The sequence below is a fragment of the Pelophylax lessonae genome (assembly GCF_965119305.1).
Source record: "Pelophylax lessonae genome assembly, chromosome: 13".
Taxonomy (NCBI): domain Eukaryota; kingdom Metazoa; phylum Chordata; class Amphibia; order Anura; family Ranidae; genus Pelophylax; species Pelophylax lessonae.
This window is the reverse complement of record NC_138780.1, coordinates 34,604,733-34,631,117: the sequence shown is the minus strand read 5'-3', so window position 1 is coordinate 34,631,117 and position 26,385 is coordinate 34,604,733. Positions and strand designations below refer to the sequence as shown.

The 26,385-nt window shown below is 44.2% G+C and overlaps 1 protein-coding gene across 1 annotated transcript in view; it reads left to right on the top strand.

Moving 5' to 3' along the window:
* Positions 1–5,690: 5,690 nt before the first annotated feature.
* The window catches only part of LOC309569768 (uncharacterized protein), a 91,398-nt gene continuing 70,703 nt past the window's right edge, over positions 5,691–26,385 (top strand). Inside the window, exons 1-2 of the mRNA XM_082275768.1 lie at positions 5,691–5,872; positions 7,804–8,106. Coding sequence (XP_082131894.1) covers positions 5,719–5,872; positions 7,804–8,106 — 457 coding nt within the window. The 5' untranslated portion in view covers positions 5,691–5,718. The remainder of the gene's footprint in view (positions 5,873–7,803; positions 8,107–26,385) is intronic.

The window sequence follows — 26,385 nt, the reverse complement described above, 5'->3', positions numbered from 1 at the left end:
CGGGACAGGAAGGTGCGGTTGCACTGTGATAACATGGGGGTGGTGCAGGTTATTAATAGGCTGTCGGGCTCTTCTCCACCGGTCGTTCGTCTGTTGCGTCACCTAGTTCTGCGCTGTTTGCAGCTGAATGTCTTTCTGTATGCCGTGCATGTTCCTGGTGTGACCAACTCGGTTGCGGATTCTTTGTCTCGTTTCCAGGTGGACAGGTTTCGGGCGTTGGCGCCGGATGCGGAGCAGCGGGGGGAGCCTTGTCCATCGGAGCTCTGGGCGATTGCGTTGGGATCGCCGCCGAGTTGGTCAGAAGGTCCTTGAGTGGCGGGACTTGGTCGGCATATAGCAAGGTATGGCAGGAATGGCGGGTTTTGTTGGCGCGGACGGGAGTGGACGGGGTGAGTATGGGTTCCCGATCCCTGTTATTGTATTTTGTGTGTTTGAATTTTGAACAAGGGGTGTCAGTGGCAGCCATTAATCGGAAGTTGGCTGGCCTGGCTTTCTTGTTCAAAATGTCTGGGTTACAGGATTTCACGAAAGACTTCGTGGTGCGGCAGGCTCTGAAGGGGTACCGGAAAGGGGCCAGGCGTCCGGACGGGCGCCGGCCGGTTTCCTTTGTTTTGCTGGGTGAGGTGGTGGGCACATTGCGTAGCATTTGTTCCTCTGGGTACGAGTCTCTTTTATTTACAGCGGCTTTCGTTTTGGCTTTCTTTGGGGCGTTTCGTATAGGGGAATTGGTCAGCCCTTCCAGGACTGTGCACGGTGGGCTTCAGGATGGTGAGGTGAGTTGTTCGGACTCGGCGGTGGTGATATTCCTCCGGCGTTCCAAGACGGATCAGGTTGGTAAGGGTGTGCGGGTACGTCTGTACCGGGTTCGGGGTTCGCCCCTTTGCCCGGTTGGGGTGGTGGAGGAATTCAGGCAGGTGCGTCCGCCTGGGGGGGGTTCCTTTCTGATGCACAGGGACGGGTCGGCTTTGTCCCGGTTTCAGTTCGTGGCGGTGTTCCGGCGGTGCTTGTCCGAGCTGGGTTACGATGCCCGCCAGTACGCTTCTCACTCCTTCCGCATCGGGGCGGCCACTGAGGCGGCCAGGTGGGGTGTGGATGAAGCCACGTTGAAACGGATTGGTCGATGGGAATCTTCTCGTTTTAGGTTGTATGTACGTCCTCATTTGGTTTAGTTGTTTTTGTGGGGTTTTTTCGTGTGTTCGGGGGAGGTTGGTGGTCTGTCTTCTGTGATTTGCTACGTGTTATTTTTTTTCCTTACAGGGGGAGCCGCCTGCCTCGTCTGGATTTTGGGCCACTCATATGTGTATTGGGGGGCCAGGAGGGCGGAAGTTAGGCATGATGGGCGGCAGTTGGGGTTTACCAGGGAGGAAGCCACCGTTCGGTGGATTGGGATTCCGGGTTTGCTTTGGTGCAGGGTCCTGCCGGAGGTCACTCGTTTTGCTCAGTTGGACAGGGCCCCGGGCATCTTGCTCTTGCACGCAGGGGGCAACGACCTGGGGGTTCGGTCCATGCGCCACCTCATCCGGGATATTAAGTATGATTTTCTCCGGTTGCGTGTGTCTTTTCCCGGGACGGTGGTGGTGTGGTCGGAGATTGTGGGACGCACTTCCTGGCGTTTTGCAAGGTCAGTCGCCAGGTTGAATAAGGCCAGGATTAAGGTCAATTCGGCGGTCAGCCGTTTTGTCATCAGGAATGGGGGTTTGGTAGTCAGACACCGGGAACTGGAGGTGGACACCTGGAGGTATCTGCGCAGTGATGGTGTCCACCTTAATGCGGTGGGGACAGATTTGTGGTTCCTAGGCATTCAGGAGGGCTTGCAGAGGGCTTTGCGAGTGTGGAGGGGCTCGCAGGCGTAAGGTTTCACGTCTGCGTGCTGTGGCGGTTGGGGGTCTTTGGAGGCGGTACAATCTGTTGTTGGTAACAAAGTTCATAGGGTGACCCATCTAGGTATGGAGCCCTTTAGTGTATCCCGGTTAATAGCGGATTAACGGGAAGTGGTAACAACGAGGTATCAGTGGTCAAGTGGGTTGTCCCTGAGCTGGTGTTTCGCGGCTGGGGACCGTTTAACGAGTTACACTGATACACAGTCAATTGGAATTTGGTGCCTCCTAAGACCAACAACTCATTTAGGGGATACTGGAGTATTTATGGTTATGTTAATATTTATGTGTTTTGGTTAATTGTGTTAATAAATGGCCCACCGGGCCACTTTTCTCCAAACTGGTGTCACGGGTGTTTCTTTATAGTTTAAGGAAGTGGTTTAGGGGTCAGGGGTAGTAGCCTTAGGAATACCCTTATTCAAGAAAGGCCCGCAGCAAAAAAAAAAAAAAAAAAATAAGCGTAGGGCCTCATGGAAGGGTTTAATGGGCTACGGTCAGTCTAGGGTTAAGACTGTTGGTTCAAGTGGAGGTCAAGGTCAGGGATTGGTCAGTGTCAGGTAGGTGGGGTAGTTAGTGAGAGAAGTGGGGGGGGTTTACTTACGGTTGCAGCACAATTCGCTGGGAGCCAAGGTGAAAGGATCCCCGCCCTCCCGCCCTGGATTGGTTAGTTCTAGGGGGATTGTTTTGCTGGTTGGGTTTGTTGGTGTATTGGGTTGGTGGGTTTGGTTGGTTTGTGCTGGGGGTTGGTTTTTTTTTTGGGTTGGCGGTTGGGGGTCTTTGGAGGCGGTACAATCTGTTGTTGGTAACAAAGTTCATAGGGTGACCCATCTAGGTATGGAGCCCTTTAGTGTATCCCGGTTAATAGCGGATTAACGGGAAGTGGTAACAACGAGGTATCAGTGGTCAAGTGGGTTGTCCCTGAGCTGGTGTTTCGCGGCTGGGGACCGTTTAACGAGTTACACTGATACACAGTCAATTGGAATTTGGTGCCTCCCAAGACCAACAACTCATTTAGGGGATACTGGAGTATTTATGGTTATGTTAATATTTATGTGTTTTGGTTAATTGTGTTAATAAATGGCCCACCGGGCCACTTTTCTCCAAACTGGTGTCACGGGTGTTTCTTTATAGTTTAAGGAAGTGGTTTAGGGGTCAGGGGTAGTAGCCTTAGGAATACCCTTATTCATGTACTTATTGCTGATCTGTGAAGGTAAGGCAAAATGAAAACGCAAGATTTTTTTTAATACATATAATTAGTACTGTATTTAGTAAGTTTGCTTCAGTTTTAAGTAGATGTTGGTGGCTTCAGTCACCCATCTGCTTTTTGTATATTTCAAAGTCTATGTTTTGCCTACTTTCATGTATTTTTCTGTGTTGTATTAAACTCTATTATGTTGTAATTTTTCCATAGTATGCTGACATCTAGTGACCGTGCCTGTCCACCACAACATGTTTACTCACGTGATTTTGGTATCTTCCTCTGTCTTCTCTTCCTATTTAGAGCTAGTTGGTTTTGTCCTAACTAAACCCTCTATTCTTGCACGTTCCCTTAGTCGTTGATAATAATTCGAAAAGACAGGGCTTAGGAAAGTCATTGTCTTTTTAGACTACAAATGACTGAAAAAAGTAGTCTCTATACTGCAATTAGCTGAAGTAAAATTGCATTGGATTCAACTTGTGTGTCTTATTGAAGAGTTAAGCTGCTTGTGGATGGTGACTAGTCAGCAGGTGAGCATGCTGTTTTGAGTATTTCTCCCCCATTTTATGTCTGTTTGCCCCATGTTAGCATTGTGTCCACCATAGCATTTTCATTGGCAGAGCAAAGAAGGACTGGCCAAAGGAGGGATTACTTTGATGCAGTTGGCCAGCTTAAACATGTATTGCAATATAGTATAAAAAAGTGCATAACTCAAATAACGTTGCTGAAATAAGCAAATATATAAATGTCCCAGGAAAAACCAGGTGAAAAGTTAAAATAGTGCAGTGCTCTCACAGCCGCGTTGATTTGTCGGAATCCTATGAGAACCCGGTGACATTGTATACGCTCAGATCGTGCTTACCATATAGCCAGTGACCCCCTATTAGAGTGATCAATCTGCGCTTGTGTATATTGCAGCTCACCAGCATAAATGATCAAACGATCACCCTCAAGCATAAAGCCCCATCCAGTATACAGCACACATTCTCAGGTCAGTACGGGCAGGGCTTTTTTTCTGCGGGAACGCGGGGGAATGCAGTTCCGGCACCCGCAGCACTGACTGTATGTAATGGCAAGGGGTGCTGGAGTGTGCTGCAGGGTCTATTAATGCTGGCTGCTGGGGGATTTATTCCAGCTGGAGGAAGTCTATTTTTGCAGGGGGTTCTGTTGTTGCTGAGGAGGTCTATGGTTGCTGATGGGGCCTCTACTGTTGCTGGGGGTGGGTCTTATATTTCTGGGGAGGTCAGTTCTTGCTGGGAGAGATCTACTGTTAAGGGAGGGATCTATTGTTGCTGGCTGGGAGGAGATCTGTTGTCGCTGCTGGGAGTCTATTGTTGCTAGGGGGGAAAGTTTGTTGCGGGTGGTCCATTGTTGTTAGAGGAATCGATTGTTGCTGGCGAGGGGCTATATTCTTGTTATCATTACCATATTCCCAAATAATTACTTAACACCGCTAAATAATACTTGGTTCTGTATTCTCTAAAAGGGCAGTACTGGGAGGTAGGTAAGGGCTAGAACCATGGAATGGTGAGTAGGGTCCAAGAAAACGGGTGACTTGGAAAGGGGTTCCTGCACCTATTTTGTGAGAAAAAAAGCCCTGAGTACGAGCATGTAGAGGCATCAGGGCCCCTGATGACGTCAGTTTTGACAAAACCATTCGGGCGGACCTATGTACACCACTATGCATGTACCAAGATCAGGGTCGCGCCGCGAGAGCGGCTGTTCTGACGCCATCCCAGAACAAAAGCCGGACTGCTCCGTTCTCATTTGACAGTGGGCGGGCAGCAAGTAGTTAAAGGAAATCTACATCTGCACAAGGTTGGAGATTTAGAAATAGTGCCCACAGAATCTGGTGCAGCTCTGCAAAGAAACCAATCAGCTTCTAGGTTTAAGCCCTGGTTCACGCTGAATGCAGCTTTGAAATCGTGCAACTTCACATGTCAGTGCAATAGTAGGTGCCACTTGGCTCATATATATGCGACTTCATGCACAGATGTCTATGCAAGTCCCACCTGAAATCGCTAAAAGTAGTGCAGGAACTACTTTTTCAAACCAATGCGGCACCGCAAAGTCAGCATTGCACCGATATGAACAGTTCCATTGCCAATAAAAGGGTGCGACTTGTCATGCGATTTGACCTGTTAAATCGCATGACAAGTCTCACCGGTGTGAACGGGGGCTGATTGTGAATGCTTAGTTGAACAAGCTGAAGTTAGAAGCTGATTGGTTACCATGCACAGCTGCAGCAGATTCTGTGTGCTCCAATTTTAGACAATATCCCCTATAAGTTGCATTTAAAAATGCGGGATATTAAAACGAGAAAATCTTTGTGTTTGTGTTGCATATTCACTGCCCTGCAAAAGTAGCTTTACCTACAAAATAAGAACAGTTGGTAGGTTTCATTATAGACTATGGGGGATGAGCGACTGTGTGCAACTTATACCGAGCCAAGGGTTCTCATTGTTTTACAGCTGTTGGGATCGTTCTGTATCAGCCCCGGGACATCATCTTTGTACCAGCCGGTGGCTCTGTGGATATCTCCTGCATCTCTAACACTATAAGTGTATTCAATGAAGAATTTCCTGGTATCGGAAGACGTGGAGAGATGGGAATATGCTGACAAGAGTTGCATCGTGTGCGACTATGAGCCCACAAACCTATTCCTGTAGAATGGACACAAATGGCTATACTATAACATTATCCAACCTTCAGCCTGAGGACTCTGGAATGTATTACTGTGCATGTCTTCATTTTAGATCATTGTTCTTTGCTAATGGAACAATGGTAATCACTGGAGGTAAACCGTGCTCTGTTTCAATAAAATGTAGTAAAATATTTATGAAAGACATCTAAGGCTATTCATATAACACTGTCCTATTCTTTGTCCATTTTCAGCTATGTTTTTGTACAGGTTTGGGTGGGAAGTAGGAGAAGGATGAATAGATATGATAGGATAGGGCAGTGATGGTGAACTTTGGCACCCCAGATGCTTTGGAACTACATTTCCCATAAAGCTAAACTACACTGCAGAGTGCATGAGCATCATGGGAAATGTAGTTCCAAAACATCTGGGGTGCCAAGGTTCACCATCACTGGCAGGGGCTTAAATACGGAGATTTGCGTGTCACTATCAACTCTTACCCTTCCTAGGCTCTAAATTACCAAAGAAGTAACAAACCCGGAGTGATTATACCCAGAAAGGTTCTATAGGAGAGTACAGCTAGGAATTCCGATGGATAGTGGCGATTAGTGATTCAATCTGATATTTTATGTTTGGTTCATTGATCCTTTAACCACTTCTGGACTGGAAGGATTTACCCCGTTAATGACCAGGCCATTTTTTGCGATTCGGCACTGCGTTACTTAAACGGACAATTGCGCGGTCTTGCGATGCTGTACCCAAATACAATTGATGTGCTTCTTTTTCCCAGAAATAGAGCTTTCTTTTGGTGGTATTTGATTACCTCTGCGATTTAAATTTTTTGCACTATAAAAAAAAAAAAGAGTGACAATTCTGAAAAAAGAAAAACAATATTTTTCACATTCTGCTATATAACATTCCCCCCCCCCCCCCAAAAAAATAAAAAAATCTAAAATTTTTAACATTTTAGGCCAATTTGTTTTCTGCTACATATTTTTGGTAAAATAAAAAAAAAAAATAAGTGTATTTTGATTGGTTTGCACAAAAGTTATCGCGCCTACTAACTACAGAAAGATTTATGTCATTTTTATTGTTTTTTTTTTTTACTAGTAATTGTGACGATCTGTGATTTTTAGCGGGACTGCGACATTGCCGCGGACAGATCGGACCCCTAACTGACATTTTTGGGGGGACCAGTGATATTGCTACAGTAATCAGTGCTAAAAATAGGCACTGTTACTGTAATAATGACACTGGCAGTGACGGGGGTTAACACTGTGGGTGATCAAGGGGTTAAAAGTGTACCTAGTGGCGTGTTTCTAACTGTATGGGGGCAGGGCTTATAGAACAGCTATAGAGACCTGTGATCCTATATAGAAGGATCACAGGCACTCTGTGATCATTCCAGAGAGAATGGTCAGATGTGTTTACAACATCCGACCGTCCTTCTCTCTGAGCGGGGAACGATCGCAGGTGTCAGGCGGCTATCGGAGCCGCCTGACCCATGCATCGGCTTCCCCGCTGCCGAGTGCAGTGCGGGAGCGTGCTGCCGGTGGCGTGCGCTCGCCCCCTAGCTGCAGGTGTGCGACCGACGTAGGTCTGCATTGGTTCGTGCAGGAGGGCCTGCCTGCCGCAGTAAAAAGGTGCCGGGCGGTCCAGAAGCGGTTGAAGTGTAACCATATCCTAAACTTTTTTTTTTTATTTATTGATGGTGTAAATAAATTTGCAAAGATTTTAAACTTCTTTTATTTTGCCATTATGGGGTTATTGTTTGTAGAATTTTGAGGAAAATAATGAAGGATCTATTTTGGAATAAGGCTGTATCATAAAAAAATTTGGAAAAAGTGAAGCACTTTGAAAACTTTATCTGATAGACCCGAAAGACAGCCCAATGGTCAACTGAAGGAGGGCACATGGCAGGCCAACAAGGCTGCTGCTTACCTGCTCTATCCAAAACAAAACATAATCTGTTAGCTAGTTGGGCTTTAAATGTATAATATTTATACTACAACATTTAAATGACCTAATACATTCGTAGTTTCAACAGATCATTCAGTAACTGGATATTTATGATCTCACATTTACAGATAATTCCGATGACACCAACATTGGGTATCTCCTGATTACTCCACAGCAACCTACTCCTAACAGTACTATCCATCTGGCCTGTGTAGTGAGAATGTCCCATCATAAAGGCCATGTGACCTGGAACATCTCTGGAACACGTCACACAGGCAGAAGAACCTCTATAAAGCTCCCTGATGGTACATGGATATTATTGAACCTCCTCACCCTTCCCAGAGACACCTGGGACTATGGAGATAATGTGACCTGTGAAGTCTGGTTCAGCTCTTCTCCTGTCCGAACCCATGGGACAATACCACATGAAGGTAAGAAGGGGCCTTGTCTTTTTCAGCATAATCAATTTAAAGCGGAGTTCCGGCCACAGAATCGTTTTTTTTTTTTAAATACTTCCCAAACAATGATCCACCGCCCTTCATACATTACATCCACTAATCCGGTTTTACACAGTTTAATAATTGATTGGCAATCATAAAATCATACTTTATAAAACGTTTGCTGAGTGCCGCCATCTTTGTTCTGGTCACCCGAAGCCGCAGTATGCAAATGGGTGCCCTGCTTCCTGTTTCTAGCTGGAGGGGGCAGATGAATGCAGCGCGAAATCTCACGCATGCCCAGTACTATGCGATTGGCATAGTAAGGGTTTCCATAGGATCCTGTTATTTCCTGTTTGCAAATAACGCGATGAGAGGAGCGGCCGGCCGCCTACGTCACTGCCCATTGCCAACTGGGAGTGATGAATAAGATAAGAGCTCCCAGGACGCATTGCAGGACAGGAAGTGATGGCGCGGGCCGCGGCCGCAGAGGGAGGAAGTTGAAGGAATGGTAAGTATATTTTTTTCTGAAACAAGGTAATTAAAAAAAAGTGTCAGGTGACACTAAGGAAGCGGATGACACAAAATCTATTGTAACGATTTTGCGGCCGGAACTCCGCTTTAAGAGAAGCAAGTGCATTTCTAGACAGTATCTTTATATACAATTGCGCTAAAATATTGGCCACTAAAATTCTAGAATAATGCATATAAAATATAATGCAATGCAGCTTACCAGTCCTTAGGTAATGTGCCTGCATTTGTTTTCTTTTTTGTAAAGGCCTTTCCTTTTTTTTCACCTGGTGATCCTGCAAATAACACCTTTCCTGTCCAAAGGTGACAACTTCCACTCACTGTACTATAAATGCAGTATAAAGGGAGTTCTGGTTGTCACCTAGACTCAACATCAAACATATTTATTTGCCCTTGTTTGTTTCCATTATATTGGGGATTGGGGAGATTGGCTGTTTCCACAAGGTAGATAAGATTGTGTTATGCTTCTAGTTCAACTATTGGGAATTGTGAAGGGCACTACATTTCTGGCAAGGTCAACAAGTATTTACTGTATTTGCTGAAAATGTTCTTAGCCTGAAAATAAATAAATAAATAAAACGAATGCAACCACTACATGAAATAACTGGTAAGCTGCAATATATTTGTAGCACCCCCTAGTTAGGTGCTAGGTAAAGGCATGTATTTGCTCTGTCTGCTTATCAGGGAGCAGGATTTCTAGTTTTGCCTGTTACATGTGTATGTGTGATTTACTTTGTCTGAGGGAGTTTCCCACTGTATCCAATAGGGGAGCCTGTTGGACAGTGGAGGAAACCCAACCAATGACACACAGGCTTTTGTAACAGTCCCAGTGGGAGGGCACAACTGCAGTGCATCCTGGGATTGATCATAAAAGCCAAGGGCACATGTGACAGTCCCGGGAGGAGGATGACAGCTGTCTCTTCTCCTGTCAGGTTGGAAAGTGGTCACAGGCAGTCGGCCTAGTGGACCAGAAGTGTGGGGCTGAGCTGTGTGGTCCGGTAGAAACTGACAGTGGAGCAGTGCTATATATACAAGTAATGAAGGTATATAGAGTGTGTGTGTGTGTGTGTGTTAGTGTTACTGGCAATCAAAGGGTTAGGGTCTGACACTATCTGGGACACTATCTGGAACTGACCCTAACTAACGCTAATGCTGACGCTAACTAACTGGTGTCACCCATGACACTAATACAGTGATCTGTACACTTTACTACTGACAATAGTGACAGGGAGTAAAAGGGTTAACTGGGGGGGAGGGGGAGTGAGCAGGGGGTTTAAAACTTTATTAGAAAATATGTGGTGGGACCCTCACGCTATACTAAGACTGACACTGACGCTAACTAGCGTCACCCGTGACACTAATACAGTTATCAGTAACTTATCTGTATACTGTATATAGTGACACTGTGACAGGGCAGTGAAGGGGTTAACTGGAGATGATCAAGGGCTAAACCTTTATTAGGTTTAGGGTACCTGCCATATATGCCCTATCTGGGACTTCCACTGGTGCTAACTGGCATCACCAGTGACACTAATACAGTGATTACTAAATTATCTGTATACTGTATATAGTGACACTGTGGCAGGGAGTGAAAGGATTAACTGAGGGATCATCTGGGGGATGATCAGGGGGTTAACTGTGTGCCTATGTGTACTGGTGTCAGTGTAGTGCTTGTGTACTCACTGTGATGCTCTCTTCTCTCACGCAGGAACCGCAAATGGCTCCAGGAGAGAAGATTGCATCATTTCCTGTGCCTGTGTTTACATTACACAGGCACAGGACATTCTGCAATTGGTCAGAACCGATCACCAGGTCCAGGCCATAAATCATTGGCCTGGACCTGATGATTGATTGGTTCTGAATCGAATCAGGTCACTGCGAGAACAGCGGATGCGCGCACCCCCAATCCGCGAGCGCGCATCACATACCTTTACGTGGCTGCCCTGATGCAGTATATATGCAGTAGGTGGTCCAGAACAGGTTAAAATAACATAATCTAATGGATCAGTCCATGGAAAAAGTCCATACACAGTTTGTTTCCAGGTTAAGCACTTGTGTGTGATAGAACGTGAAGGGAAATCTTTGCAATGGGACACAGATGGCGAAAAAAAATCTGATAGGGGTTATAACCCACCCTTCCTCTATGCAGAATGAAAAAAAAAAAAAATTGCCTATAGTTCTACCTTAACTAACATTACAGCCGCACTGACTACAGTGTGGCATCTAAATTTACCTGTCAAAAACAAACCCTAACACTTACCTAACTATCCTAGCACCCATCTAGGAGGGTGCTACATATGTAATTACCATATTTATTAGCGTATAACACACACTGAAAATAGGGGGCAAATCGCGTGTACGTGTTATACACCGATATTGTACCTTGCTGCCTTGGAGGGGGGGGGGGGGGCGATGCATTACACAAACCATTAGACAAAGCATTACACAAAGCGTGTAGTCACACGCAGTCCCGCCTCCTGGGCCGGCTCTTAGGATAGATGTCCTGGCATTGGATCAGTGTTCTGTCTATCCTAAGAGCTGACCAAGGAGGCGGGACTGTGTGTAACTGTGAGCGCTGAGTACACAGGAGATCCCTCTGTGTAATCCGGCACGGATCAGGCTGCAATGATGTAATTTCCAAAGCCTTCCTAAGAGTGTTACAGCCTGTTGATGCAAAGGCAGGTGAGGCCACCATGGCTACTGCACCCCCTAGTCCAGTGATGGCGAACCTTGGTACCCCAGATGTTTTGGAACTATATTTCCCATGATGCTCAACTACACTGCAGAACGCATGAGCATCATGGGAAATGTAGTTCCAAAACATCTGGGGGGCCAAGGTTTGCCATCACTGTCCTAGTCCATCAGCTGAGGCATGCCTCTCCAGCCTCTATGTTAGCCCAGTTCTTCTTAAAGTATGGCCATTATGTGACCTAGTCTGAAGTCCGGATCAATTTGCTGCTTGTCGTAGTCAACTGGAGAAAAATGTGGTAATACTGAATTTTATCATAGTTTCTACAATCTTAATTCAAAGAGATACAGAAAGGAATGCCAAACCAAAACTGAACAAAAGAGTCCAAGATCATTTCAATTGTTGGTAAAAAAAAGTCATATAAAAATATCTATTATGTTTCGGGGACAACACCTTCCTTCATCAGGGCTCAACACAGATTAAAACTTGGAGGAAACAGTGGGGTAAATTTACTAAAGACAAATAGACTATGCACTTTGCAAGTGCTTTTGCACACATTTCCCCCAGAGTTTAGTAAATGTGGTAAAACCCTGCTGATTTCCATCATCCGAACACATGCAAGCGCAAAAGTCCTTTTTTTAAGATTTTCCTTGCACCTGATTGCATAGTCTTTACAAAGTGAAGTTTCACCACATTTACATGAATAATGAGTACAACTGCACTCGTAAAGTGCATAGTCTATTTGCCTTTAGTAAATCAACCCCAGTAACTTCACAGATCTGTATTAGAACTAGTATTAAACTCTTTACATGAAGTAACAATTACATTATTTAATTTATATAAATGTATGTAATTTATTATTTATTATTATTTAATATTAATTTATGCAATTTATATAAATTACATGAAGCAGCAGTTATTGAGCAGCAGTGGAGGGGTCCATCTCAGTTTTTCCAGTGTTGAGCCCTGGTAACGAGGACCTGGTGTTGTCCCTGAAAGGCGTTGGAAAGCTTTCTTTATATCTATGGTTTGAGCTACTGAAAGGTGCCCATTGAGGGAAGCCTTGCTGTGTGGGAGCCACCTTGGCAGAGCTAATGAGCTTGTTTGAAGTTTTCCTTCATCTGGCTACAATTGCAAATCGAAAAATTCCCAGCGCCACCTTGAGTATGTTCTGTCTACAATCTTGATAGCGATGCAGTTACTAACTAATGGCGCTTTTCCACTGCATGGAACCGAATGGTTCGGCTCGCTTTTGTGCTTTTCCACTGCTGGTACCGCATGGTACGGTGTAGGAACGGTTCGGTACGGTACGGTACGGCGGCGCTTTTCCACTACATGGAACCGAACGGTACGGCTCTCTAAAACAGTACCACCTCGATTGTGGTTCCAAGAGGTACCATACCGGTACCATACCGGTACCATATCCCACAATCCTTTGCATGCAGCTGACTGTTTGTCACTACTAGCCACTGATTGGTCAGAGAATCGTTGTTATCCCACCCACTTACTTTAGTACTACTTTTAGTGAAAAAGCAAACCATACCAAACCGTACCGAACCGTTCCAACACCGTACCATGCGGTACCATGCAGTGGAAAACCAAACCGGGCCAAGCAGGGCCGAGTAGAGCCGAGCCGGTACTTGCAGTGGAAAAGTATATAGTCAAGAGACAAAAAAAAAAAAAAATACAATATCTATAAAGTAGCAAATAGCTAACTGCTCAGGTGGAGTAACCATGAACTGGTCTTAGAAAGTTGTGAACCAAGGAGGTTCTCCAATAATGTGCCTTCAGTCCATAACCCTTCAATTCTCTTATTTCAGAATAATCATCTCACTTTCTGGCATATTTGCAGGGCCGGTGCTTCCACTAGGCAAACTAGGCAGCCGCCTAGGACGCATTGCCATATAGGGACGCAGCCAGGAGTCGGCACTCTCTCTCCATTATGAATGATTATTGTGAGCTGAGGGGAAAGGTGGCGGTAGGGGAGGAAGAAGGGACAGAGAAAGATGCCAGGTGTCCTGGGCAGTGGTGGAATTATCAGGCCCTGGCTTTCCACCACTGTTGGAGGGGCCCCAAGAGGCAGGAATGAAGCCCACCAGAGTGCTGCCTGCATGATGATTCTCTTCAGCTGGAGCTGAACAGCCTTAACCCCAGGCAGGAAGTGACTCTCTGCACTGAGCTGGTAGGCAGCCAATCATTTCCCTGGGTAGGTATTAAGCAGGGAGCAGAGGAGAGCTGAACCTGAGTCGGAGCTCCGCACTGGAGGGCGGAACCTTTACTGGGGCAGAAGCGACGAGGTACCGGAATAGTCTGAGGAGGTTGGTGATGAAGGACATGCGGAGCTCTCTGACTGTTGCTTTTCCCTCCACCAGTAGCCGGTTGGAGCTGTGGTGAGCACTGTGGTCCAGGAGAGAAGCGTCCTGGGAGAAGGAATCAGCAGGATCACTGTGAAGGAGGGCAGAGTGGGGGCCACTATCTTCATACCGCCCAGTTAGTGTCCCCAGAACAGGGGATCAGGGTCCCTGGGTGTTACATGGAGCATCCCTGGTATGAAAGGAAATCGGGGTCACCAGGTGTGCCATAGGGAATCAGAGTCACCAGGTGTGAAATGGAGGATAGGGGTCACCGGGTGTAACAGGAGTTCGGGGTCACCAGGTGTGCCATGAGGAATTGGGGTCCCTGGGTGTGCCATGGGGATTGGGGTCCCCAAGTGTGACACGGAGGAACATCAGGGTCCCCAGGTGTGACATGGGTGAACATCAGGGTCCCCAACTGTGACATGGAAAAACATCAGGATCTGACATAGAGGAACATTGGGGTCACTGAGTATGACAGCATGACATGGAGGAACACGGGGGTCCCTGGGTATGACATGGAGGAACATCAGGGTCAGTGGGTATAACAGCATGACATGGAGGAATATTGGGGTCCAAGGGTGTGACATGGAAAAACATCAAAGTCCCTGGGTGTGACAAGGAGGGACATTAGGGTCCCCGGGTGTGACATGGAGGAATATGGGGGGTCACTGGGTATAAAAGCATAACATGGAGGAACCATCAGATCAGGGTCACTGGGTATGACATAGAGGAGTTTTTAACCCCTTTCCTTCTTTTTTTTTGGGGGGGGGGGCACAAGTAGCTGGTTTTGCCGTAAAATAGTCTAGCACCGGCCCTGCATATTTGTACTTACTGATTTGTCTAATATGTTCTCCACGTCTGTCTTTCAGCTATGAGCCATGGAAAGGTCTTCTCTAGTTGTCCTTCATATCTGAGATACGTTGTGGGTTCCATCGTTCTGTTGATTTTTTTCCTGGCTATTCATCTCTCCTCGGTGTACATAAAGAGGTAATATACACCACTACTATCATCAGCTTCTTAAAGTGACCAGGTAATGTTTTAAAATAATAAAACAGACCCTGAAAAAGAAGACTTTTTATGTTCACCTGTCCTGCTTGCCCATTGGATCATAACTCCCTTGCAAAGCTACAACTGCTAACAGAATCTCATCACATCCAGCACTTTGGGAATTTTGGGTGCCTGGTATTCCGCTGTGCATTGTTCTATCCACTGGCCCCTTCATTATTACAGAATACACTAGTGACATAGGGACCAATGGACGAAACCACAGCCAGCAGTGGGGGGAACACAGACATCCGACTCACCCCAAAGTATGTTGAATGTGAAAATTCAGTCTGAGGCTGTAGATATGCAAGAGAGGAGAGAGACCCAAGGAACAAGCGGTGGGACAGGTGAGGATAAAATTATTTATTTTGCAGGGTCTGTTCCTATAAAGTAAAACTCTAATTGTTGTAGGCCAACTTTAGTTTACATTTTCATGTGTGTTTTTACACTATAAACATGGTATACCAAGTTGATTATCATTTCCAGCTGGGCAATTATACATATCTGGAAGTGGCCCCTACATATTTTTACTTAATAGAGGGTGGAAAATTCCATGACAATCTTTTTGATTTCCACATGTGCCATCTGGGTGGTGGGTGGAGTCTATTATAGCGTAGCAGTGGCATTTCACAAGACAGGACCCAATACATGATTTTATCTCCATGTCAGTGGGTTAATTGTTAATTGGAAATACTATTTCATATAGTGTTGATGTTGTTGCTTCAATTTTTTATTCAATGAATTTTCTCTAATAAAGTTTTCTGCTGTTTATAATACCTCACCTTTGTTGGAGCCATATTTTGCAACTGCTTTTCTCTTTTTTTTTTTGTTTTTTCATATTCTAAATAGTTGCTTGGCCCACAGGCTATATGCTGCTGGTTTTGAGGAAATAGACTATATACATTATATGTCACACCCTCATATGCCGACACGGCTCTGAGTGATTTTCTGAGGTTCAGTTATTTCTCCCCCCTTCCCTTGGTATATAAGTAGGGGGAATTGGTACTGCACATAGTGATTTGGGTATGCCCAGGCACACCCCCTGCACACGCCTATGTATATATTTGTATGATTTTATATACATTCAATAAACACTTGCCTCAAGTTTCACACAGCATTGTAGGCTTTACAAAGATAAGGTACTGAAGCTGTTTGTCTCCAAGCTACCTTTTATTATTAAAACTTCAGAGGAAGCCATCTAAAGAAAGTAAGGGAGGGACAGAGATAAGTGAATGCTTTAGCTCATTTTCTAGTATAAACTTTGGTGCTTTTGCTATTGAGTACTAAAAGCATATTTTTTAGTACAGTGAATAAGGATAACCCCTGGAAACATGCAAAAAAGGAGCCAAGAGCGCCACCTGCTGACTACAAATGAGAGTACAACATACGTACTTTATATTGACCTGACTATAAAAAAAAGGATAGATAGGATAGATAGATAGATAGATAGATAGATAGATAGATAGATAGATAGATAGATAGATAGATAGATAGATAGATAGATAGATAGATAGATAGATAGATAGATAGATAGATAGATAGTGTAAAGGAAACGCGACCCATACTGTACTTGTGGACTTCCATCAGTATACGGCTTCCTCCCAGTCATGAACATATATACCAGATTTTCCCAGCCGCCCTATATACAAAGTTAGCCAACAACTTAGCTTGTACTGGAATCATTCTTTATTGAACAGTCACACAGAATTTATATACACCATGGACCTCCCCCTCCTGATCAGATTACCAGACACAGGTCAGGGGTTGCCTGATTACATTATCATATGCAGATGAAATTGTATACAGAAAAAGAATTAACCTGAACTAATTATCTAGCCATCTGGACAGAAACCTTGTGAGGTCATTAACATTTAACAATGGAACAGACAGACTTGACACAATCCACATCACACCTCAATAGATAGACAGTATGGAGAGCCTGCCAGTGACAGTCTGTCCATCTCCTACATTGAAGTACATGGAATACACATCTAAAGCGATGCTTTGAGTTTTTAGGAGTCACAGACTTCATGGCAACAGGCTATAGGTCTCACAGTTTAAAGTGGGATCAAATCTTCATATTTCTTGAGAGATATTGTTGATAAATATTACTCTCCCATTTGAAGCAATCCAAACCATTTTCTCAGTGAACATTAAGTATCTGTCTTTCACTCCCAGTTATGGTGAGTACCGTAATAGATAGATAGATAGATAGATAGATAGATAGATAGATAGATAGATAGATAGATAGATAGATAGATAGATAGATAGATAGATAGAAAGATAGATATAGACACTTTGTGTTATGTACTTTAAACCCAAAGCTTATACTTTAGATAAACTAGTGAGCAACTACCAATGGCAAAGATCTTAGTTATTTACCTAATATATTTTACACATAGACACTTCTATATCTACATACACACACAGACAATCTCAACCTACCTTACAACCCAAGTGCATGATAATTGTCACATGAAATCAAGAATTTTAAAAAAGATGGGAAGTTGGGAATACCCAACTAACCTCATCTTTAACCTATCCCCACCTTTGGAGGAGGACTCCGGTGATCCACACTATTATGGGTGCCGATTCTGAAATCCAAAGTACACATCCAGGGTTGTGGTAACATAGAGTAGTATGAAGATGCCGCACTCTTATCAGCCAAACATAAGATAAACATTGAAACAACCTCAACCTCATCTCCTCTCTTGGCCGCATCCTCTGACACAAACACATCAATGGACACGACCTAGAGAGGAGTTGAGGCTGTTTCACTGTTTATCTTATGTTTGGCTGATAGGAGTGTGGTATCTTCATACTACTCTGTTACCAGAACCCACTTTTGTAGAAGTTCTGAGTGGGGTAGCAAGGTGACATACTGAAAGAATGGGTAAGTGAAGAAGTAAGGTGCCACACAAGTCATACAGGCTCATATTTGACCTTTAGCTCTAGCGCATTGCACATACTTGAGATGTTCCCCAACATTTATACTTTAGTAACAGGATCCAATGTAGACACAATACTGTGCATTTTTCAGTTATAAATACATCAACAGTGAAGAACACATTTTGAAAATTTAACTGTATCAGAAATGCCTGTCTTAGGACCACAGAAAAGGCCTATGGAGAGTGATGGCCCAGGGAGAGATTAAACCCACAACAGTAAAATCAGTCTGTATGTGCAGTAAAGCATGCTTGTTATACTCACTGTGGAACCTAAGGAGTTACTCCTCTGTATTGTGTAAAAAGGCTGTTTGATCCTGTATGCACAGATCCTCCTCTTCTTCCACTGACCTAAAAACATATCCAGATAAGACAGAGCCTTTGGAGTTAGGCTGCACATGCTCAGTTTGGTGTGTATTGCTAGTTTTCTTTCTTGGGAGAGTGCATGTGATCAGCACAGGGCCAATCAGCACTGTCCAAACATGTCCAGACAGAGGGTCTGGAGCCCTGAAGTCTCATAGGACAGTTCAGGGCTGTATGAAAACTTCTCCTATAAGCTTCACCAGAACAGATAGAAGTCACAAGACTGTTATATACTTCTGATGAGAAAAGGTATTTAGTAGTTTATATTTATTAAAATTATTGCATTTCCATGTTCTGTGTACTGTAGGAGATCAGATATAGTGAATGCGGGGTTCTGGGTTTAGTAACACGTTAAGCCATGAATTAAACTAATTTGTTTTCCTTCATTTATATGGACATGTTATAATAAGTCATTGTTTTTATTTCAGGAATTAAAAGAAAAATAAGTGATGGGCAACCCAGAGACATGTATGACTTATCTGGTAATCCAGCTGAAAACTTTGGCACTAAGATATCCTTCTGGACCTTGACACAGTGGTGTTATATTGATATATATATTAAAAAAATATTTAATTAAAGGTTTGATGTAAATTGATCAATACATTAAAACATAATAATAATGGCATGTATGCAAATTAAGTAAAATAAATAAAGAATTAATAAAATGTAGTGAAAAAGACCTCTGGTATTCTACAATGCAATAAATAAACCTGCAGAGACAGTTCTGCTGTGAAATACTAAGTGGATGGGATGCAACCTGAATTTCTGAAGTAATAAATAAAGTTCTACTTATAAACTAAGAACTTTTGAGGAGTGGGAATGAGATTTGGTCATAAAAATAGGACTATTCATTTCCATACTTGTAGTACCCAAATGTTACCACAAGGTGGCAGAAAATGATCACCTACCAGCATGTAACGATAAATTAGAATATTCAGTTCCATACTTGCAGTACCCAAGTGTCACCACAAGGTGGCAGAAAATTATCACTTACCAGCATGTAACGATAAATAGGAATATTCAGTTCCATACTTGCAGTACCCAAATGTCACCACAAGGTGGCAGAAAAACATTACTTATCAGCATGTAACATTTAGGTGATTGAAAAGTCTTGTTTAAAAATATAAACATGTTATACTTACCTCCTCTGTGCAGTGGTTTTGCACAGGATCCTCCTCTTCTCGGGTCCCTGGCTGGAGCTCCTAGTCCTTCCCTCCTGACGAGTTCCCCCACAGCAAGCAGCTTGCTATGGGGGCATCCGAGCCGAGCTGCAGCTCCCTGTGTCCATTCAGACATGGAGCTGCGGTTTGGCCCTGCCCCCTCTCTCTCCTGATTGACTAACTAACTTTGACAGTCGTGGGATCCAAGGGTGCTGCGGCTGTGTCCCAGCCAATCAGGAGTGGGAGTCCCGGATGGCCGAGGGATTGGTGGACATTGCTGGACTGAGAAGGACCTCAGGTAAGTATTAAGGGGGCTGCTACATACAAAAAGTTTTTTTTTTATCTTAATGCATAGAATGCATTAAGATAAAAAAAACCTTCTGACTTTGTAAACCTTCTGCGCATTGTAAAATGACGCGGCCAGGAACACTCTGTCCCTCCGGGCGAACGTCATATGACGTCCACCCGTTCTTGTCACTCTCCCGTGCCCCCGGGGGCACGCAGCATGGTGATTGGGGATGAGGTGTGTCCCTCGGGACACAGCCCATCCCCCTGATCAGTGTAAAGAGTCAATAAAAAATGGTTCTTTACCATGTGACCGGCTGTGTCCAATCACAGCCGGCCACATGCACTGTCCTTGTGCACGCCACTCGTGCGTGCCCCCAGGGGCATGCAGAGCAGCGGTCGGGGATGGAGAGTGTCACTCTGACACAGCCCATCCCCGATCACGTTAAAGAGTCAATAAAAAATTGGCTCTTTACCACGTGACCGGCTGTGTCCAATCACAGCCGGTCACAGAATGTCAACAAACCACGGTAACTAGCTTTTACCAGGCTCTCCTCCTCACACACTGATCCTGTGTGAGGAGGAGAGATTGCGGTAACAGCTAGTTACTGATTACAGTCCATATTAAAACACACTGATTGCCCCCAATAAAGAGGACCTGTCACCAGCCCATAAAAGTACCTCTAATTAGCCCATCAGGTATGCTGATGACAAGTACTCGGGTACTCTGATGGGCTAATGACAGGTACTCTGACAGGTACTCCGGTACTCTGATGACAGGTGCTCTGATGACAGGTACTAGGGTACTCCGATGACAAGTACACGAGTACTCTGAGTACCTGTCATCAGAGTACCCAAGTACCTGTCACCAGCCCATCAGAGAACCTGAGTACCTCTCTGTAGCCCATCAGAGTACCCGCCCAGAGTATCTGAGTACCTGTCTCCAGCCCAGAGCACCCAAGTACCTGTCTCCAGCCCAAAGTGCCCGAGTACCTATCTGCAGCCCATCAGATTACCCGAGTACCTGTCTCCAGCCCAGAGTATCCAAGTACCTCTCTGCAGTCCATCAGAGTACCCAAGTACCTGTCACCAGTCCATCAGAGTACCCGAGTACCTGTCATCAGCGTACCCGAGTACCTGTCTCCAGCCCAGAGTACCCAAGTACCTCTCTGCAGCCCATCAGAGTACCCGAGTACATGTCATCAGAGTACCCAAGTACCTGTCACCAGCCCATCAGAGTACCCGAGTACCTGTCTCAAGTCCTTCAGAGTACCTGAGTACCTATCTGCAGCCCAATAGAGTACCCTTGCACCTGTCTCCAACCCAACAAAGTACCCGAATACCTCTCTGCAGCCCATCATAGTACCCAAGTACCTCTCTGTAGCCCATCAGAGTACCCGAGTACCTATCTGCAGATCATCAGAGTAACTGCGTACCTGTCTTCAGCCCAGAGTGCCCGAATACCTATCTGCAGCCCATCAGATCACCTGAGTACCTGTCTCTAGTCCATCAGAGTACCCAAGTACCTCTCTGCAGCCCATCAGAGTACCCGAGTACCTTTCTGAAGCCAATCAGTGTACTTAACCACTTGCCGACCGCCGCAAGTACATATACTTCGGCGGTCAGCCCCCCCTGGGCAAAGTTACGTATCGGTACGTCACTTGCCCGCGAGCCAATAGGGGGCGAGCGTGTGCCGCCGGAGGCGCGCTCCCGCCCCAGCTTGTTCACTGCCATCACCGCGCGAGTGACCGGCGGCTCCGATGTCCGCCGGTTACTTGCAATCTCCGGCTGGAGAGGGAGAAAGGCAGACGGCTGATGTAAACAAAGCCACCTGTCATTTTCCCTGGTGTAACTGCAGAGATCATACGATCCTGCTATGTAGGATCGTATGTCTCTGTGGTTACATCAAAAGCCACGCCCCTTTACAGTTAGAAGCACACCCCTAGGGACACACTTAACCCCTGGATCTCTAATAAAGTTAACCCCTTCCCTGCCAATGTCATTTTTACAGTAACAGTGCATATGTATAGCACTGATTACTGCAGTAATGTCATTAATTGTCAATAAAGCCATTACTAGTTAAAAAAAAACAATAAAAATTACATAAATCTTTCCCTTTGTTAGTAAACGCAATAACTTTTGCGCAAACCAATCAAAATACGCTTATTGCAATTTTTTTCAGCAAAAATATGTAGCAGAAAACAAATTGGCCTAAAATGTTAAAAAATTTTGATTTTTACATTTTTTTTTTTGGGGGGGGGGGGGGATTTCATATAAAAAAATTGAAAAATATTGTTATTTTTTTTCAAAATTGTCGCTCTTTTTTGTTTATAACGCAAAAAGTAAAAATCGCACAGGTGATCAAATACACCAAAAGAAAGCTCTGTTTGTTGGAAAAAAAGGACGTGAATTTCATTTGAGTACAGCCTCGCACAACCGCGCAATTGTCCGTTAAAGTCACGCAATGCCGAATCGCAAAATAGGCCCTGGTCTTTGAGCAGCCAAATCCTCTGGGGCTAAAGTGGTTAAGTACCTGTCTGCAGCCCCAGAGTACCTGCGTACCTACCTGCAGCTCATCAGAGTACCCGAGTACCTATCTGCAGCCCATGCCTCATAGATTATGTGTTGGGGTGTTTGCTTTCCAAAATGGGGTCATGTTGTGGGCGTTTCTATTGTTGAGAAAAAAACATTCCCCTCTGGGTGATCTCTGTTCATTGCAAGGATTTTAACAAACTTTGTTGCAGATTCCTACCTTTTGTTACTCTAAAGAAATCCCTGTGTGTTTGTCCATGTCCATGTTTTAAGTGAATCTAATGGGAGTGGTTTCATAATTATAAATCAGCTGCTGCACCTCCAGGGCTCTAATGAGGAAAGCTGCTGGGTCTGCATTCCTTTAGATGTGATTTCCTACCTGGAGTATCTCACCAAAAATTACATTTTTGTTGCAGGGGATACATGAAATCTGACTTGTATCTTAGTGCAGACTTCTGGGAAAATCAGTGAGCGAAATCACACAAGCAGGAAATTATGTTTCCTTGGGGGCTTTCTGTACACATTCTGTGTACAGAACAGCTCCAGGTAGCCATATTGCATTGCTTTTTTTCAGAAAATTACAGTGCTGCGGATTGAAAAGGAAAAGTAATTTCCATACTTGGAGTACCCAAATTTCACCACAAGGTGGAAGAAAATGATCACTATCAACATGTAAAAGACTATTCAGTACAATACTTGTATTACCTAAATGTCACCACAAGGTGGCAAACAAATAAACAAAAATCAGTTATCAGAATGTAAGATTACTGTAAATTCAGATCCATACTTCCCATACTTTTAGTACTTTTAGTACCCAAATACTGTATTGCCAAAAGGTGAAAAAAATAATTAGTTATCATAATGTATCATTAAATTCAGTTCCATTCTTATAGAACCCAAATGTCACCACGAGCCCACAGAAAATGATCACTGCATCAGCATGTAACATGTCACTACAAGGTGGTTAAAGCGGAGTTCCACCCTTAAAATACACTTTGCCCCATCTGCTTGCTCTGTGTCACCTGAAAAAAAAATGGAAAATCACGATTTTTTTTTCTTTACTTGCCTTGTTTTAGAAGAAAATATACTCACCTTCCTTCCTCTTCCTCCCTCTGCGGCAGCGGCCCGCGCCGTCACTTCCTGCTTGCATTGATTCCTGGGACTGAACTCCCAGGAATCAATGCGCCTGCACCAGCCCCGCTTGTCAGTTCCGGGACAGGCGCGTCATTCCCTGCTGAACAGCTTCTGGGCATGCCCAGAAGCTGTGCAGAATTGATGTGTCTGCCCCGGAACTGACGTCGGGGCCGGTGCAGGGCATTCTAGGACGAAGAGGACACGGAAGAGGACGCCGAAGAGGATGCGCTTGCTTCAGCTGCCCACACCTGAGATGGCAGCGCTGGACAAGACATTTTCAAGGTAAGTATTTCTTCTAAAAGGTAAGTGCAACCCGGGACAGTTCAGAGGCTATCCATTGTGGAATGCACTAGCCCTGACTGTCCCAGGGGGTATTTTTTTGTGAAAACAACTTTCCAAGGGTGGAACTCCGCTTTAAATATGATCACTTGTCAGTCATTCTTCTTTAGCCTCTGTTCACATATTTGTGTCTTAGATTGTGAGCAGAATAGCTGCGATTTTGCCCGCGATCCCGAATCATTGCAAATTGCAGGACGCCCGTGCAATTCCCATCACTTGCAATGGCACCCCAAAAACGGCGCGATTTTGCCACGATTGTCGCCCGGCGAATCGTAGTAAAATCACGCAAACAGAATCACAGGACGCCTGTCAATGGGACTTGGCAATGAATAAGCGACATCTCTAAGTCGTGAAACGCGTCTGCCTTTGTGTCCTGCATGCACAGTGTGTTGTTCCAGTTGCCTATTGTTTGATGTGGAATAAATTTACTCCAATTTTTGATTTACATCGGAGTGCGGTCATCTCTTTTTGTCTCATATGATCTTTGATTGACGGATCCGACCAGCACCCGACACCTAGCCCACCTGGAGCGGTCTTTCCTATTTGGACTCCATCACAGGACGCCTGTCGCCCAAAAGAAGTACAAGAACTTCTTTTGGGTGACAGGCGTCCTGTGATTCTGTTTGCACGATTATACCGTGATCCCGGTAATATGTGAGCCTTACTGTTCTGTTAATCCTTTTTGTGCCACCTTGCAGTGTTATCTGAGTATTACAAGTATGAAATAAAACTCAGAAACATCCGGTCGCTACAAGTCTGAAACAGAGAATTTCCGGCAACATTGTAATAAGTATTCATTTTATGATACATTATAATCAGTCCCTGGTGCCCAACATGAGATCTACAAAATTCTGCCACCTTGTGGTGACATTGAATATTGTATTCATTTTTCTGATATGATAACCTTCTGCTTCCTCTTTTTTCTCCTTCTGATTCCTTCTCTTCTGCATTCTGATTCCTCCTCCTTGTGCTTATATTCTGATTCTCTGGTTAACATAATTGTCATTTAGGGGATCAGTGTGCCCCATTTCTGGTCAGCCTATTAGAGCCTCTGGCTCTAATGACGTGCTTCAAAAAAAAAAAAAAAAAAAAACATTGGAATCCATGCATCTGGTGCCCTGCATGTAGAATTAGGGGGCTGGATGCGTGGATATGGGGGGCAGCACCCCTGCGCCCCAATGGACGGGCCGCCACTGATAATCCATATTATTTAGCTTCCTCCATTTAATGAGTACAGCACATTTCAAAGTTTTGTATTCTCCCAGCATTGATGTCCTTTACAGCTCTTGGCATTCAGTCACTTAATATAATCTGAAAGCTGCAAAAGAAGTTGATGATGATGGAAGACCCGGAGAGCTGCTGTGATCACAGGGATGAATGGGGTGCAGATACAGTAGCTGAATAATGCCCAGCAGATGCAACTGACTGCAGGGTGTTACTGTGAATAATGTCAGACTGGGAGAGAATATATATTTAGGGCCACCAACCAAATCTACAAGTTTTGTGGTAAAAGATTTCCGCGCTGATGGGAAAAATTATATATGACTGCAGCCTACCTCAAAATATAGCAAGCTATATTTAACAAATATGGGTGGATGTGGAGGTAAGTGGCGCTGTCAGGAATAGGAAGTAGGGAAAATAAATATATCGGTGGGTCACTTTATATTGAATAATAAATAGAGTTATGTGTATTAAAATATTAAATCCTCATAAGTAATGTGTGATATACAGTGAATAAATATAAGAAAATAAAAAATATATAAAAAATGTTTTCCCGTGAGTGAATAGTGGGAGATAAAAATGTAAGTGTATAAAATTATTCCAATATAAGTATTACAAAATTAAATAAATAAATTCTGTATATAACAGTCAAATGTGTAAAACTGAGCCACCAATAAAACACACTTGTAAAATCAATAAATGGGGTGGTACATTATTGCATAAATTGGGTGACAAATTTTAAAATAAAAATTAAGGTGCTCTGTTCAAGTGCATAAGAGTGCTAGTGATAAAAAGACTATATAGCAATATTTAAATTAGGCAAGTGAAACTTTAAAAAAATATCAAATCATGAACAGTGTCCAAGCAAAGTACATTAAATGTCCATAGTAGTAAATGGTGCCACAAATACACAATCAGGTGTGGATAAGTCCCAAATAGAGAGGGGGAAGAGATTATCAGGAGGAAGTGGATTCCAGAGATTCAGAAATGGTGGGGGTGCTCAATATGGGAATAAGTGCTCCCCTCCTATTGATCCCGCACTCACCAGATGGTGGTACCCCTACAGGGGTAGACAGCATTTGGGGTGACTTTCAGGGGTCCCTCCGAAGGCTGACTAGGTATCCACTTGGTCCCGACCTCCTTTCATACGCTCCTCTCCAGAGTAGTTAATATATAATAATTCCTCATAACCATTCCGATATGTAGGGGAGATGTCCGGATGAAAGGAAGAAAAAAGGCTCCAATAGTGAAGTATTGTAAATAAAATGGTGCTTTATTAATCACTTAGTACACAATACTCACATTTAAAACAAGAGAACCATGCATATACGTCCTAGGGACCGCAACACCCTCGTGTAGCGGTTATTTCCGGGACGCGGTGGAAATAACCACTACACGAGGGTGTTGCGATCCCTAGGACATATATGCATGGTTCTCTTGTTTTAAATGTGAGTATTGTGTACTAAGTGATTAATAAAGCACCATTTTATTTACAATACTTCACTATTGGAGCCTTTTTTCTTCCTTTAATACACATAACTCTATTTATTATTTAATATAAAGTGACCCACCGATATATTTATTTTCCCTACTTCCTATTCCTGACAGCTACAAGTTTTGTACTAACCTGAGGGGCAAATGACCCCCCCTGTCCCCCAGCCAAGTCCTTGCTT